General features: G+C 43.9%; 1 protein-coding gene across 1 annotated transcript in view; it reads right to left on the bottom strand.

The window, feature by feature from the left end:
- EFCC1 (EF-hand and coiled-coil domain containing 1) overlaps positions 1–16,361 on the bottom strand; it is an 82,423-nt gene that overhangs the window by 25,954 nt on the left and 40,108 nt on the right. The window contains exon 4 of the mRNA XM_038771714.1: positions 1,262–1,342. Coding sequence (XP_038627642.1) covers positions 1,262–1,342 — 81 coding nt within the window. The remainder of the gene's footprint in view (positions 1–1,261; positions 1,343–16,361) is intronic.

The raw sequence follows: 16,361 nt of genomic DNA, 5'->3' as shown, positions 1-16,361 counted from the left end.
AATAAATGATCTGTAAAATCATTAACCTGTCACTTCATTCATTCAATCGTATTTATTGAGCACTTACAGTGACATTATGAGTTAGTAAAACAAATGGAAACCAAAGTGGTACATAGAACTCTTTCTTTTTTTTCCTTGCAGATACAGAGTGATTGGATGGGATGTCTATTGGGGAGGGGACGCTGGTCCAATAACAGGGAGGAGAAAAGGATACAAAAGGGAGAGAGATAGATTCATTCATTCATTCAATCATATTTATTGAGCACTTACTGTGTGCAGAACACTGTACTAAGCACTTGGAAGTACAAGTTGGTAGCATATAGAGAAGGTCCCTACCCAACAACGGGCTCACAGTCTAGAAGGGGGAGAGATGAGATGGTCAGAGAGACACAGGAAAATATAAATGTGGAGAGGGAAAGAGTCATAGAGAAATAGAAATAGAATGAGGAGAGAGAGTAAGCCTGCTGTGGGCAGGGAACGTGTCTACCAACTTTGTTATACTGTACTCTCTCAAGTGCTTAGAACAGTAAGCGCTATATATGTACGACTGTGTGTGTGTGTGTGAGAGAGAGAGAGAGGTGGGGGGGGGAGAGAGAGAGAGAGATGGGGTGGAGGGAGAGACAGTCTTCTCTCCTCTCCACATTCACCTACACATCCCACTCATCCAGATACTTTTCCTCTCAACAATCAGATGGTGACAGTAGCAGGAGAAAGTCAGGGGAAGCATGAGCTGAATAGGCCAATGCTGCTGGCAGCTGCCTTCTCATGTTCCTGGGATCCAGGAATTACATGCAGAATGGGCCCTGGAAATTCTGGAAAGCGGCGGCAGTAGCTCCTTCAGCCCAGAACAGGAGCCAAGAGCTGAACTGCCAGCGGGGTAAGAGATGGAGAGTTTAGATAGATAACCTGTCTTCTTCCTTCCACTTTCCTGATATAGCTAACTCTTCTCGGGCCATGCAGAATCTCTCAATCATATTTATTGAGCACTTACCATGTGCAGCGCACTGTACTGAGTGCATGGGAGAGTACAATATAGCAGAGTTGGTAGACACATACCCTGCCCACAACGAGCTTACAGTATATGTTATTCATTCCCACTGATCCTTCACTGTCTTTGACAATGGCGGGGATGTGTGTTTCTGCTGCCTAGCTTCACTCGTGTGCCTTGAATGTGGGAGACTCCAGCCTACTCTGCTTTCCAGGAATCTTATATAGTACCAGGAGGGGCAAGAAGTCAACCTTGACTTCAGCTTCCACTTACCTGTGACTTTTCTCTGGTACAGTTCTCTGTGGCTGCCATTCCTGCCATACCTGCTGCCTTCCTTTGACCTCTGTTTCAGTTCTGCATGGAATCAGAGAAGACATGGGAGGTAACAGCAGCCAAACATTCAGCTGGAGCCCCTGGGAGCTGCTAGTGACTTAATAACAACTCCTCAGTCAGATCTGGTGTCTGAACAACCTTAGATTGCTAATGTGGTGAGCAGTCTAGTTGAAGAAAGGGTGGTTTAACCAATTTGTTGACATTCCTTATAACAAGGCTCCACATTTCTTCCCCTGAAAAATTTCCCAGCCACTTTTGTGGGGAATCTCCCAGGAGGCATATTTTACTTCCTTGGGGAGCTGTCCTCCTACCCTGCCTTGACTATTTTATCAGCCTCCTCATTGACCTCTCTGCCACCTGTCTCTCCTCACTCCAGTACAGACTTCACCTTGCTGCAGAGATCATTTTTCTAAAAAACAATTCAGTCCAGTGCTTAATACAGTGATCTGCACACCATAAGTGCTCAATAAATACAACTGAATGAATGAATGACTTCCTCAAGAACCCCCATTTTTGCCCACCACTTCTGCACCAAGCAGAACCTCCTTTAGCTTTAAAAGCTCCTTTACCATTTACCTTTAGTCCTTTACCAGAAACTCCTTTACAATTGACTTTTAAGCACTCAATCACCATGCCCCCTCCTATCTTACCTTGCTGATTTCCTACTGCAACACAGCCCACACACTTTGTTCCTCTAACGCCAACATAGTCACTGTACTTTGATCTCATCTATCTCACCGCCAACCTCTCATGCATATCCTGCCTTTGGACTGGAATTCTCTACCCCTTCATATCCAACAGATGATCACCCTTCCCCACTTACTAAAATCACATCTCCTCCAAGAGACCTTCCACAACTATGCTCTCATTTCCCCTCCTCCCTCTCCCTTCTACATCTCCCTTGCACTAGGATTATTACCCTTTATTCACCCCATCCTCAGCCCCACAGCACTTATGTACATATCCATAATTTATTTTAATGTCTCTCTCCAGACTGTCAGTTCCTTGTGGGTGGAGAACATAACTACCAGTTCTATTATATTGTACTCTCCCAAGCGCACAGTATAGTGCTCTATATATAGTAAGTGCTCAATAAATACCACTGACTGATTAATGGTCATTTTCTGGCTGGGCTGGGTGTTGCCTAGATCAATTTTGGTCAGGCACAACAGTACCATGCTTGTATTCGAACAGTGTATAGCATGTCCCACCACAAAAAACTCTCTCAGACTCTGCCCTGACGTTTTCTCCTTCCAATAGATCCCTTCTGGCTACCCCCAGTTCACTTCAGATGCTTGCATCTGATCTGATTGCTTTGTACCTACGCCTGTGCTTTGCAGAGTGTCAGCACATAGTGAACACTTAATAAATAATAATAATAATGGTATCTGTTAAGCTCTTACTATGAGTCAAATACCGTTCTAAGCCCAAAGTAGATGCAAGTTAATCAGGTTGGACATAGTCCATGTGCCAAATGAAGCTCACATTCTAAATTGGAGGGAGGTCAGATATTGAATCCCCATTTTACAATTGAGGAAACTGAGGCACAGACAAGCTAAAATAACTTTCCCAAGGGCACACAGCAGGCAAATGGCAAAGCTGGGATACTATCATTACTTCATTTTCTACTATAAAGTTCTTTGGGGGCCCCTTTTCCCAAAGCCCACTACCTTTGGGATAAAGGTCCTTCTGAAAAGCAGTGCAGCCTAGTGGAAAAGCACATGACTGGGAGCCAGGAGACCTGGGTTTTAATCGAGACTCAGCCACTTACCTGCTGTGTAAGCTTCGGCAAATCACTTAACATCTTATCCTCAGTTTCCTCATTATTTAAGTTGTACTTCAATATCTGTTCTCCTTCTCCCTTAGACCGAACCCCACGTGGCACAGGGGCTTTGTGTCTGATCTGATTGTGTTATATCTTCCCCAAGGCTTAGCACAGTGATTGGAACACAGTAAGCACTTAAATTCCACTATTATTATAAGGGTCCAAGTCTAGATGGGGGGCCTTCACTTCATTTGATCCCCAGTGGAGTCCAAATGTTACCCCGAGACGGGTAGGCAAATCAGAGTGTTAGAGGGTCAGGTCGAGCAGGCAATCCTGATGCAGAAATAGTTTGCTCACTAGATGGCAGCCCGACTTCTTTCCTCTCTCCCACTCTGCTTGGCCCCTCTCCCTCACCCCTCCCGGCGTCTCTCCACTCAGTTTAATCACTAGGTGGCAACAAAAAAAACACTTCCTGGAATCCCTCCTGTTACCTTATACGCCAAGGCTGTCCAGGAATCCCTTGAAAAAGCTTATTCTTCTGAGTCTTTCAGACACAACTGGAAGGCTTAGAGGTTTGAAACCTAGCTTGAAGGCATCTCAAAAATTTATCTAGCCAGTTCCTTTGTCCTCCAGGCAGGGCCACACCTAAATCATCAGGGGTTCAGGAGTGTGGTTGGTTGGGGGGCGGGGGTCAACCGAACGCTAGGCCGGCACATTTCTGCGTATCGAAGTGTTTAACAGCCCTAGCAATATCTGACTCATTAACCAGCTAATGGGAGGGGATTTGATCCTAGTACTTTCTGCCACCATTTGGCATGGAAGAATTGAAGAGAGGTAGGCTGAGGTTGGACAGACGAGGTACTTTTCCGGGTGAAAGCTTCCTCTTACGTGGCTCCAGAATGGCCTGATAGTGGTTCAAGGAGGAAGGAGTCATCCACAGTGTCAAAAGCGGCTGAGAGGTCAAGGAGGATTGGAACAGAATAGAGCCCACTGGATGTGTTTATAAGGAGGTCATTGGTGACTTGAGAGAGCGCAGTTTCAATGAAATGAAAGGATCGAAAACCTGATAGAAGCAGGTCAAAAAGAGGGTTGGTGGAAAGGCAACAGGCAGATACAATCCTCTAGACTGTAAGCTCGTTGTCGGATATATGTTGTCATATGCTCTCAAGGACTTAGTTCAGTGCTCTGCACACGGTAAGCACTCAATAAATAACATTGATTGATGTGCTGGACAGAGAAGAAAGGGAGGGAAAGGTGGGGAAGGACCAAGGATAAAGAAGAGTGGAGTAAGGGGAGAAGAAAGGGCACAGTGGAGAGGGCATGTGTGGTGGGGGGGAATGAAAAAGAGGGGTATCCCACAGGGTGGGGAGGGGAGGAGGAATAATAGGAACCAGACTTGGAGTAAGGGAGAGCCTAGCCTTACTGACCAATAACTTGCTATATTTATTACCTATTTAGGCCCTGATATGATGACCCAGGTAGCAGCTCACATGTCCTTTTCTCATATATAGATAAATCCTTAAGGATCAATATAACTATAGGTATTTTTCTATATATTTATATTGCTCTACAAGGATGGATGAAGTTTTTTATGGTATTTGTAAAGTGCTTACTACGTTCCAGGCACTGTACAAGGCTCTGGCTAGTTAGACAATGGCTAGCTCTGACTGGGTTGGACACTATCCCTGTCCTACATAGGGCTCACAGTCTTCATCCCCATTTTACGGAGATGAGGTAACTGAGCCACAGAGAAGTGAAATGGCTTGCCTAAGGTCACACAGCAGACAAGTGGCAGAGCTGGCATCAGAACCCAGGGCCTCCAACCCCGAGGCCCAAGCTCTTTCCACTAGTCCATACTGCTTCACTGAAGATTGCAGAACATCTCCCTAGTAACCTGTTTATTCTTATCAACAGAAGATTTTTTCTTCTAACCAAAAATCTCCACACTTTCCCTGGATTCCCACACAACCCAAGCATTCAAATGTTTTTAGGTGTGTTCTGACAGTCTCTATGATAACTCTGAACATGTGTACATTCCCTAGATACAGAAAGGAGGTCATGCTTTCATTCCAGAGAAAAGAAACCATCCATGGACCACTACGATGCTATAACAGCCTCAATGACTTCCTACAGCCAACCCAAAAATCTTCTATATTAAATGAAGTGTGTGGGTGTGGCCGAGTAATAACCTAGCAACTCACTGGAAATAAACAGTTGGCCTGCCCCAAAACATCTGGACATGACAGCATGCAGTTCAGTGCTATTGTTCACACACTCTCTCTTCTTGTTTTGTAGATACAGGATAAGTCACTGCTCAACCTGTCTCTCCCTAAATACTGAGTCCCATTGTGTAGATTTTTGTTTTCCCTTTTCATTAGGATCCCCATTTTGCACATACCCTACAGGCTGCCCCTTGGCAAGACAGAGTGATTGGGGCCTGCTTCTGGCTTTAATATATTTTTTAAATGGTATTTATTAGGCACTTACCATGCACCAGGCACTGTACTAAGCACTGTGGTAGATACAAGTTAGTAAGGTTGCATCCACTTCGTATCTCACATGAGATTTGCAGTTTTAATCCCCATTTTATAGATGAGGTATCTGAGGCATAGAGAAGTTAAGTACTTGTCCAAGGTCACACAGCAGACAAGTGGCAGGGCCAGGATTTAAATCAAGGTCCTTCTGACTTCCACCCATACTCTATCCACTAGGCTATGCTGCTTTTATTGGGTATAAGAGGTGATCTTCAGAATATCAGAGTTGGGAAGTCTAAAGCACCGAATGAATTGAAACATTTATACTGAAAATGAGTTGAACACCCTGAATGATTACTTAAATTTTGGGGTGTGTCTTTCCTCTTTCCTAAGTGGTCTTAAATAATTTTACTATTTTAAATCCTTATCATGCAAATTGAATATGGCTTTGATTTCAAAGAGCATAAGACAGGTCACTGCTGGGTCAGACCATCGGCCCTCCCGGCCACATATCCTGTTTCTGACAGTGCAGCAGTAAATAGACATGATTCCAGCTCTCAAGGAGCTTACAAACTAGTGGAGAGGCAGACTCTAAAATAATAAATTATAGAGAGTACGACGTATTAGAAAGAGCCCGGGCTTTGGAGTCAGAGGTCATGGGTTCAAATCCCAGCTCTGCCAATTGTCAGCTGTGTGACTTTGGGCAAGTCACTTAACTTCTCTGTGCTTCAGTTACCTCATCTGTAAAATGGGGATTAAAACTGTGAGCCCTCCGTGGGACAATCTGATCACCTTGTAACCTCCCCAGCGCTTAGAACAGTGCTTTGCACATAGTAAGCACTTAATAAATGCCATTATTGTTATTATTATTATTATTATTATTATTATTATCCCTGCCCACCGCCTCCACCATTCCCGACCTGAACTCCAAGCCAGAGGGGCGCACAGTCTTTCGTTCATACATGCAAAAGGATAGCCTACTAACTCAACGCCTGCGTAAGGCAAATGCTTGGAAACTTGCAGCTATCAGGCCGGGGACTGGCACGGTGACATGAGCTGAATGTGTCTCATCTAAGAGTCTATTTTCCTCCTCCCTAACCATATGTTCTTCTTTCTTGGGGCTTTCTCCTCATCAACCTGAGAGCTACTATAGGAGGAGATGGGATTGCCCTACTGTAGCCTTGTCAGAAAGCCTTCTCAATGAAACTCTCTGTCTCCCTCAGCTTCTCCCCCACAGCCCAGGGGTGAGAAGTCATAGGTATTCCACTCCATACAGTAGGCTGGATAGACCCAACTCTGCTGCAGGACTTCCATTTTTTTTAATGGTATTTGTTAAGCACTTATTATGTGTCAAACACTGTTTGAACTGCTGGGGTAGAAATATCTGGTTAGCATTCTCATCTGTCTAAATTTGAGCTCTCGTTTAATTCAGGTTTCAATTTTCTAGTTAGGTTTCTTCTTTCAATTTGAAGCAGCCAGGTAATTCTTTTCCTCTTCAAATGCCATGGCATCATTTCCAATCCACTGTGACTCCATGGACCCTTTTCAGAACGTCCCATCTTCTGTCATAAGGGTCATTCTGGTATGTGTATCTGTAGAGTTTTCTTGGTAAAGATATGGAAGTGGTTGACCATTGCCTTCTTCCGCACAGTAAAAACTTGCATTTATGCCGTTGTCTTTGATCATTTTGACCACTTGATCACCCACCTTTGACTCTTTCCTATGCCACTGCTGCCCAGAACAGGTGAATTGACTTTGTCTGACGTTTCAGCTTAAATCTTTCCACTATGGGTAGCCCTAAATGACACAGCTCTAAGCTTCATTAATGTATGCAAATGCTCCTGCCACAATAAGGCATTGATTCATAGGAGAGGGAGAGGTAATAGCTATTATTAATTATTCTTATTGACTATTTATCAATATGAAACTGCCAGCAATATCTGTGTCAACCTTATCTTTCTCTGTCCTGTTTTAATTATACCCAAACCAAAAACTACTCTGTTTGCGGTTCACATTGGCTGTTGATGAAAAAATAATTAAAAAAAGTTTATTCAAGCCACCTAAAAGAGACCAATAGGAAATATGACTAAACCCTAGAATTCTGAGGGTTATCAATCAATCAATGGTATTTATTAAACACTTACTGTGTACAGAACACTGTATTAAGTGCTTGGAAAAGTACAAAACAACTGAGCTGGTAGACGTGTGCCCCGACCACAAATTACAGATATGAACATTAATGTTTTGGGGTAGAAGGTGGGGTGACTACCAAGTGTCCTAAGGATACAGATCCAAGTGAAACCAAGTTATGTGGTTTAATGGTATTAAAATGGTGAATGGCTCAAGAGCAACAACATATCAACTAGAGTTAAGACCTAAGGAAAAAGGAGATACAAGGGAAGCCCATCCCCAGAGGAATTAGATGAAGTAAATATGATTTTACTCCTGAAAATGTTCAATCTGACCAGCACTCACATAAGCATAAGAGGGGATGATCATTAGCCAGGTTCTCTGACTTTCTTCCATATAATATAATTCATTAAGCACTTACTGTGTACTGAGCACTGTACTAAGTGTTGGGGTAGAAACGAGATAATCAGGTTGGACAGAGTCCCTGTTCCACATGGGGCTCACAGCCTAAGTAGGAGGCAGAACAATTATTGAAGCCCCATTCTACAGATGAGGAATCTAAGGCCCAGACAAGTGAAGTGACTTACCCAAGGTCACACAGCAGGAAAAAGGTAGAGCTGGGTTTAGAACCCAGGTCCTCTGATTCCCAGACCTGTTTCCACTAGGCATGCTACTTCTACCTTAGCTATTTAAAACCATTTACAAGATGACCTCTTCAGCTATATATGTCTGTGTGATCAATGAAGTTAGATTTCAGGCATAAAGAGGGAAGACCCCGGGGTATGCTCTGCTTATTCCTTTCTTATGTCCTAGATAAAAAAAGATCCTTACTGTTCTGCACTCTTCCCCCGATTGAACACATCTGCATTTCCCCTGAAAGTAGAAGCTTTTTCGTTCTTTCCTTTTGGAGAGAAATCACATTTTCCTATGTTAAGGACCACACCCAACATATTGATGGCACTTCAGAAGTTTACATGAGCTATCCGTTGCCAAATGCCATTCCTTCCTTCACATCATTTCTTCTGAAATCATCGTTTCCAATTCACATCTACAAACTAAAAGCCCTTATCTAATGGAGTGTTCATTTCTTCCTCCAGTTACTGTAGGACTTAAGGACTGTACTGTACTGGCCCCACTCTCACTGGCCTCCCCTTTGGTTCATTCCAAATATTATTTCGAAAATCTTCCTCTCTCACTTTTGGCCACCTGGGTGATTCATTCATTCAATCTTATTTATTAAGCACTTACTGTGTGCACAGCACTGTACAAAGCCCTTGGGAAAGTACATTACAACAATAAAAGTGACATTCCCTGCCCACAATAAGCTAGCAATTTAGAGTGATCTATCCCTCAGGCAGAATTCAGTTGCCTTTGACTTTATTTCCCTTTTCCTTATCCTCATTTTCATCCTCATCACATAGGTACATAAATATCTTTATTTGTATATTCAATTATTCACCTATTTCAACCGACACTTGTACTAGACAGTGAGCTAGCTCCTTGTGGGCAGGGAATGTGTCTGCCACCTCTGCTGTGTTGTACTCTTCCAAGCACTTGGTACAGTGCTCAGAAGTGCTCAATAAATACCATTGATTGATTGACTAATTAAATATGACTGTTTCCAGAGGATCATGATCTAGAGACAGCTGTTCCAATCAATCAATCAATCAATCGTATTTATTGAGCGCTTACTATGTGCAGAGCACTGTACTAAGCGCTTGGGAAGTACAAATTGGCATCACATAGAGACAGTCCCTACCCAACAGTGGGCTCACAGTCTAAAAGGGGGAGACAGAGAACAGAACCAAACATACCAACAAAATAAAATAAGTAGGATAGAAATGTACAAGTAAAATAAATAAATAAATAAATAAATAAATAGAGTAATAAATATGTACAACCATATATACATATATACAGGTGCTGTGGGGAAGGGAAGGAGGTAAGATGGGGGGATGGAGAGGGGGACGAGGGGGAGAGGAAAGAAGGGGCTCAGTCTGGGAAGGCCTCCTGGAGGAGGTGAGCTCTCAGCAGGGCCTTGAAGGGAGGAAGAGAGCTAGCTTGGCGGATGGGCAGAGGGAAGGCATTCCAGGCCCGGGGGATGACGTGGGCCGGGGGTCGATGGCGGGACAGGCGAGAGCGAGGTACAGTGTTCCCTTGTAAATAGAAGAAAAAGGTGACAGTGGTAATCAGTGCCACCAAGAAAACTGCGAGAGTAGAAAATAGCTCAGGTTCTCAAACATTATCTCATTTTCAGCCTGTTGGAAAGTCACTGTTTCCAACAAAAACACTGCTTTGGGGAGTACACTTTCCCCTAGGTTCAGTGGAGACCAGAAGACTCAAACTAAAAACAGATGCAAAATTTGGTCACAAATAATTTTTTCATTCTTTCCTCCCACTTGAATTTTTGTTGAAGAGACTAATAGCCAAAATGTCCATTAAGTATATTGGAGCCCTAGTTCAAAGTAGACTTTAAATGAGGTGAAAAGCCTCTGTATGAGGGACAATTCTGTTGTGACTGCTGTAGAATTTAAACCCTGAGTATAATCATCATTCTCAGTTCTCATGGCATCATCAGTATTTACTGAGGGTATTTTGTATTCAGAGCACTGTACTGGGTGCTTAAGAACATAAAATAGAAGGTAGACGCCATGGTCCCTATCCCAGACTTTACAATCTGAAAGACAATAATAATAATAATAATAATAATGGTATTTGTTAAGTGCTCACTACGTGCCAAGTGCTGTTCTAAGTGCTGTGGTAGATACAAGGTAATCAGGTTATCCCATGTGGGGCTCAGAGTCTTCATCCCCATTTTACAGATGAGGGAACTGAGGCCCAGAGAAGTGACTTGCCTAAGGTCACACAGCTGACAAGTGGCGGAGTCATGATTAGAACCCACGACCTCTGGCTCCCCAGCCCGTGCTCTTTCCACTGAGCCACAATGCTTCTACACCAACCAATCAATGGCATTTATTGGGCACTTACAGTGTGCAGAGCACTGAACTAAGAGTACAAGATGGGTTCCAATTTAATTTGGATGCTTGAACTCTAATAATAATAATAAGTATGGTACTTGTTAAACACTTTCTAAATGCCAAGCACAGTACTAAGTCTGGGGTACATACAAGACAATGGTATTGGACACAGTCCTTGTCCCACATGGGGCTTACAGTCTGTTGGATTTAATCCCCATTTTACAAATGAGGAAACTGAGGCCCAAAGAAGTGCAATGACTTGCCCCAGGTCACACTGTAGGCACGTGGCAGAAGCAAGATTTGAACCCAGGTCCTCTGGCTCCAGACTTGTGCTCTTTCCACTAGGCCATGCTGCTTCTCTGGATGAAAATTATTTCTTTCTTCTCTACTTTCTTCTCTTTAAAATGATCAAATGATCAAATAAGGCAAAACTCAGTTCTCATCTGACCCTTAGGCAACAGCAGTCAAAATGGACATTCCAAAGTTGTACTTTTACTGAACAAGTTCTTCATACAGTGCTCTCTGCTCAGGAAATATTATTGAATAAATGAACAAATAGATAGGGAGGCAGAGATTTCCTTACTAGAAGGCAGCTATCCCAGGCCCCATGCTTAAGAAGGCCTCAAACTTGAAGGAAGGGAAGATCCAGAGGTAACGATTACCTGTCTCGATGCATGAGCTGTGTTGGGAGGGTTAAAGGGGCAAATTCAAGGCTCCATCCCCAGCAGCAAAACTGGACTCCTGGGCAACTGGGGGAAATGAAACTGGAGAGGGGACCACCTTACATCTTGCAGTCTCTTCCATCTCCAAGGGACAGCTCCATGGAAGAGGTTGGGGATCTACCACCTCACTCAAGGTGAAGCTGCTATGGGTGGGGGTTGGATCATCATCAATGGTATTTGAGTGCTTACTATGTGCAGACCACTGTGCTAAGAGCTTGGCAGACTACTATACAACAGAGTCTGGCCCACAATGACCTTGAAGTCTACAGGAGGAGATAGACATAAATAAAAAATTTGATATACAATTTATAAATCTGTACATAAGTATTGTGGGGTTGATGGTGGGGCAAATATTAAATGCCCAAAGGTCACAGATCCAAGTGCATAGATGATACAGAAGGGAGAGGGAGCCGGGGGAAAGAGGTCTCGGAGGAAATGTGACCTTAATAAGGGTTTGACGATGGGGAGAGAGATGGTCTGGTGTATATGGACAGGGAGGGAGCTCCAGGCCAGGGAGGGGGATGTGGGAAAGGGGTCAGCAGTAAAACTACTTGCTTTGTTTTGTTGTTTGTCTCTCCCTTCTAGACTGTGAGCCCATTGTTGAGTAGGGACCATCTCTATACGTTGCCGATTTGTACTTCCCAAGTGCTTAGTACAGTACTCTGCACACAGTAAGCGCTCAATAAATACGATTGATTGAATGAATGAATGATTAGGGCACAGTGAGTAAGCTGGCGCTAGAGGAGTGAAGTGTGTGGGCTGGGCTGTAGTAGGAGATCATCGAGGTGAAGTAGGAGGGGGTGAGCTTATTGAGTGCTTTAAAGCCTATGGTAAGGAGTTTCTGTTTGATGGGGAGGAGGATGGGCAGCCAGTGACGTTCTTGAGGAATAAGGAGATGTGGACTGAACTTTAGTTTTAGAAAAATGATCCATGCAGCAGGGAACAGTATGGAATGGAGTGGAGAGAGGAAGGAGACAGTGAGGTCAGCAGGGGGGCAGATGCAGTAGTTAATCAATCAATCAATCCTAGTTATTGGGCACTTACTGTGAACAGAGCACTGCACTAAGCGCTTGGGAGTGTACAACACAACAGATTTGATAGAAATGTTCCCTGCCCACAACCCCCTTACAGTCTAGAGGGGGAGACAGATATCAATATAAATGAATCACGGCTACATACATAAGTGCTATGGGGCTGAGGGAGGGTGAATAAAGGGTACAAATCCAAGCGCAAGGGTGGCTCAGAAGAGAGTGGGAGAAGAATAAAATGAGGGCTTAGTCAGGGAATGCTTAATCAAAGTAGGACAGGATAAGTGCTTGGATCAGTAATAGCAGCAGTTTGGATAGAGAGAAATGGGTGGATTTTATGCTGTGAAGGTAGATCCAAGAGGATTTGGTGACAGATTGAATATGTGGGTTGTTGAGAGAGATGAGTTGAGAACAATGTCAAGTTTATAAGCTCGTGAGACAGGGAGGATAGTGGTATTGTCTACAGTGATGAAAAAGACAAAGAGGCAGTGTGGCTTAGTGGAAAGAGAACAGGGCTGGGAATCAGAGGACCTGGATTCTAATGCCAGCACCAACACTTGTCTGCTGTGTAACAGTGGGCAAGTCATTTAACTTTTCTGTACCTCAGTTACCTCATCTGTAAAATGGAGATTAAGACTGAGCCCTAAGTGGAACAGCAACTGCATCCAACCCAATTATCTTGTATTACCCCGGTGCTTAGTATGACACCTGACACACAGTAAGTGCTTAACAAATACCATACAGAAAAAAAAAATGACAGAGGGAGAACAGGATGGATGGAAAGATAAGTAGTTCTGTTTTGGACACGTTTAGTTTGAGGTGTTGGTGGGGCATTCGGGTAGAGATGTAGTGAAGGCAGGAGGAAATATGAGACTGCAGAGAAGGAGAGATTTGGGAATCATCGACATAGCTGAAGCCATGGGAGCAAGTGAGTTCTCCCAGGGATTGGGTGTAGATGGAAAAAAGGGGACGCAGAATGAAACCCTGTTTGGTTTTGTTGTCTGTCTCCCCCTTCTAGACTGTGAGCCCATTGTTGGGTAGGAACCATCTCTATATGTTGCCGATTTGTACTTCCCAAGCGCTTAGTACAGTTATCTGCACACAGTAAGCACTCAAATTCAATTGAATGAATGAACCTTGAAGGACTCCTACAGGTAGGGGGTGTGAGGCAGAGGAGGAGCCTGCGAAAGAGACTGAGACTGAGTGGTCAGAGAGATAGGAAAGAATCAGGAGAAGACAGTGTCAAACCAAGGTTGGATAATGTTTCCAGGAGAAGAGGGTGGCATTGAAGGCAGCTGAGAGGTTGAAGAGGATTAGATTGGAGTAGAGGCCATTGGATTTGGCAAGGAGATCACTGGTGACCTCTGAAAGGGCAGTTTCTGGGTGTGAAGGGGGTAGAAGCCAGATTGGAGGGGATCAAGGAGAGAATTGGAGGACAGGGACTGGAGACAGCGGGTGTAGACAACTTGCTCAGGGAGTTAGGAGAGGAATGGTAGGAGTGAGAAAGAGCAATAACTGGAGGGAGACATGGAGTTAATGGAGGGGTTTTTTTTAGGATAGGGGAGACATGAGCATGTTTGAAAGCAGTGGGGAAAAAACATCGAAAAGTGAATAGTTGATGATAATGATGGCACTTGTTAAGCACTTACTATGTGCAAAGCACTGTTCAAAGCGCTGGAGTGGATACAAAGTGATCAGGTTGTCCACGTGGGGCTCACAGTCTTAATCTCCATTTTACAGATGAGGGAACTGAGGTACAGAGAAGTTAAGTGACTTGCCCAAAGTCACACAGCTGACAAGCAGCGGAGCTGGGATTAGAACCCATGACCTCTGACTCCCAAGCCTGTGCTCTTTCCACTGAGCCATGCTGATGATGGCAGTCAGGGAGGGAGGAAGGCAGGGGCCAAGTTCTTTGATACAGTGTGAAGGGATGGGTTGGAGGTGCAGGTGGAGGGGGTGGATTTTTAAAAAAGACAAGAGATCTTCTCTTGAGATACTGCTGGGAAAGACTAGAGGGTTGAAGAATGGGCAGAAGGAGGGAGGGACTGGAGAGGAGCAGGGGAGGTTTTAGGAAGATGATGACTGATCTCCCTCTGGAGGGGAGGTTTGAAGGTAGTCTAGCAAGCACTCACACACAGCTATTTCCTATTGTTGACAGAGGATTTCCTGAATGAAGTCCCATAGGAAGCATGGGAAATCTGTATGAAAACAATAGAACAACAGTAGGAAAGAGAAAACTTGAGTATGACAGTGGAAGGAAGAACGAAAATAAACTCCAGTTTGGAGCAGCAGACAAGTGGTACTATTTATCCTGCCTCTTGCATAATGTGCCATGCCTACAGGAAAATAAATTCTTGCTCATTAAGATATTTTAGGAATTAGAATTAGAGGGATTTAGTATAACTGGTTTGGTCCATTCCGGAAGCTTCCGGACTTGCTTATTTAGCACTTTGGCCCTGATCTTGGAGTCTCTACACTGCTGAGTCCTAATAAAAAAATCATTCTAAAACCATGTCTCTGAAACTAACCTGCCTGACACTAATTTCCAGGATAAATCTTAGCGACAGTGTGACAGTCAGCATGGGACAAAACCTAACCACAGGTTGAAAAAAGCTCACAGAATCTCCTGTCTTAGCAGTGCTAAGGGTCCCTGATTTGTTAGCCAGTTAATGGTAGGGGATTTGCTATTAGTATCTTTTGATGTAATTCATCATGGTGGGGAGAAGAATAATAGATTGTGGTTAGACCGGCAGGGCTGTTTTGAAGTAGGATCACATCTTCATATATGCCTCCTAATTGGCCAGTGAATCTGGTTGATTAATGGATGCTGCCCGTGGCACCAGCTGTGCTGAACTGTTCCTTTCACCTCAATTCCAGCATGCCTGGATAATAATAATAATAATAGTGGCATTTGTTAAGCGCTTACTATGTGCAAAGCACTGTTCTAAGTGCTGGGGGGATACAAGGTGATCAGGTTGTCCCACATGGGGCTCACAGTCTTAGTCCCCATTTTCCAGATGAGGGAACTGAGGCCCAGAGAAGTGAAGTGACTTGCCCAAGGTCACCCAGCTGACACATGGTGGAGCCGGAATTCGAACCCATGATCTCTGACTCCCCAGCCCGGGCTCTTTCCACTGAGCCACGCTGCTTCTCTGATGCTGAGAGAGCTGCCCTGAGCACCCCCAGCCCACACCAACCAAAACAGTAGAATGAGGGTTGGAAAATCTGACATGTTTGTTCCCTGACAATCAGGAAGTTATGTCTGAGTTCTCAATGTGGCCACAGAGGTGGAACATGGCTTCCTCATGTTTGTTTTGTTTGCACAGCTCAGGCCCTCTAACGTTAGCATTTGTTCTTCGTGTTATGTAGAATCAGGCCCAAATTGCATTTTTCTTCCCTCCCCCAAAAAAATCTCTGGAAAAACATGCCTGCCTTGTTCAGACACACACAAAGAGAAGATGTTCAAAATTCCCAGTCTAGCCTAGAGAGAGCCACTGATGTCTCATGTCAAGCTATTTTCCAGCCTTTCTTTCAAAAACTAAGGGAGTTTTTGATGTTAGCTGCAGAGGAGTTTCTTAACTCCTGTTCTTATTCCTCAATCAAGACCATAATCTTCTGCCCAATACATAGTTTGCTCCGTGAAATCCACTCTAATTCCCAATTCCCTTCAGTGTGCACTCTACATCTAACCTACACCCTTTAAATGTGTTATAAAGTCCTTTCCCAAGTTTAGCAGGCAGCCCAGTAAGAACCACCTCTTAAATTATGCCAACTGCAACTCTAATTCTTTACCTATATGAAAAAGAAATCCCTATTCTATAATATGCCCTCTCATATACTCAAGTGTGATTCTCTCCCTCCCCAACCCTAAAACCAAACACATTATGAGTGTTAAACTATGGTAATCATGAGGCTTTTAAACAAAAGAAAATCTGGGAATGAA

The sequence above is a fragment of the Tachyglossus aculeatus genome, chromosome X1 (assembly GCF_015852505.1).
Source record: "Tachyglossus aculeatus isolate mTacAcu1 chromosome X1, mTacAcu1.pri, whole genome shotgun sequence".
Classification (NCBI taxonomy): Eukaryota; Metazoa; Chordata; class Mammalia; order Monotremata; family Tachyglossidae; genus Tachyglossus; species Tachyglossus aculeatus.
The sequence above is the reverse complement of the archived record's forward strand: the minus strand, read 5'-3'. Positions and strand labels throughout refer to the sequence as shown.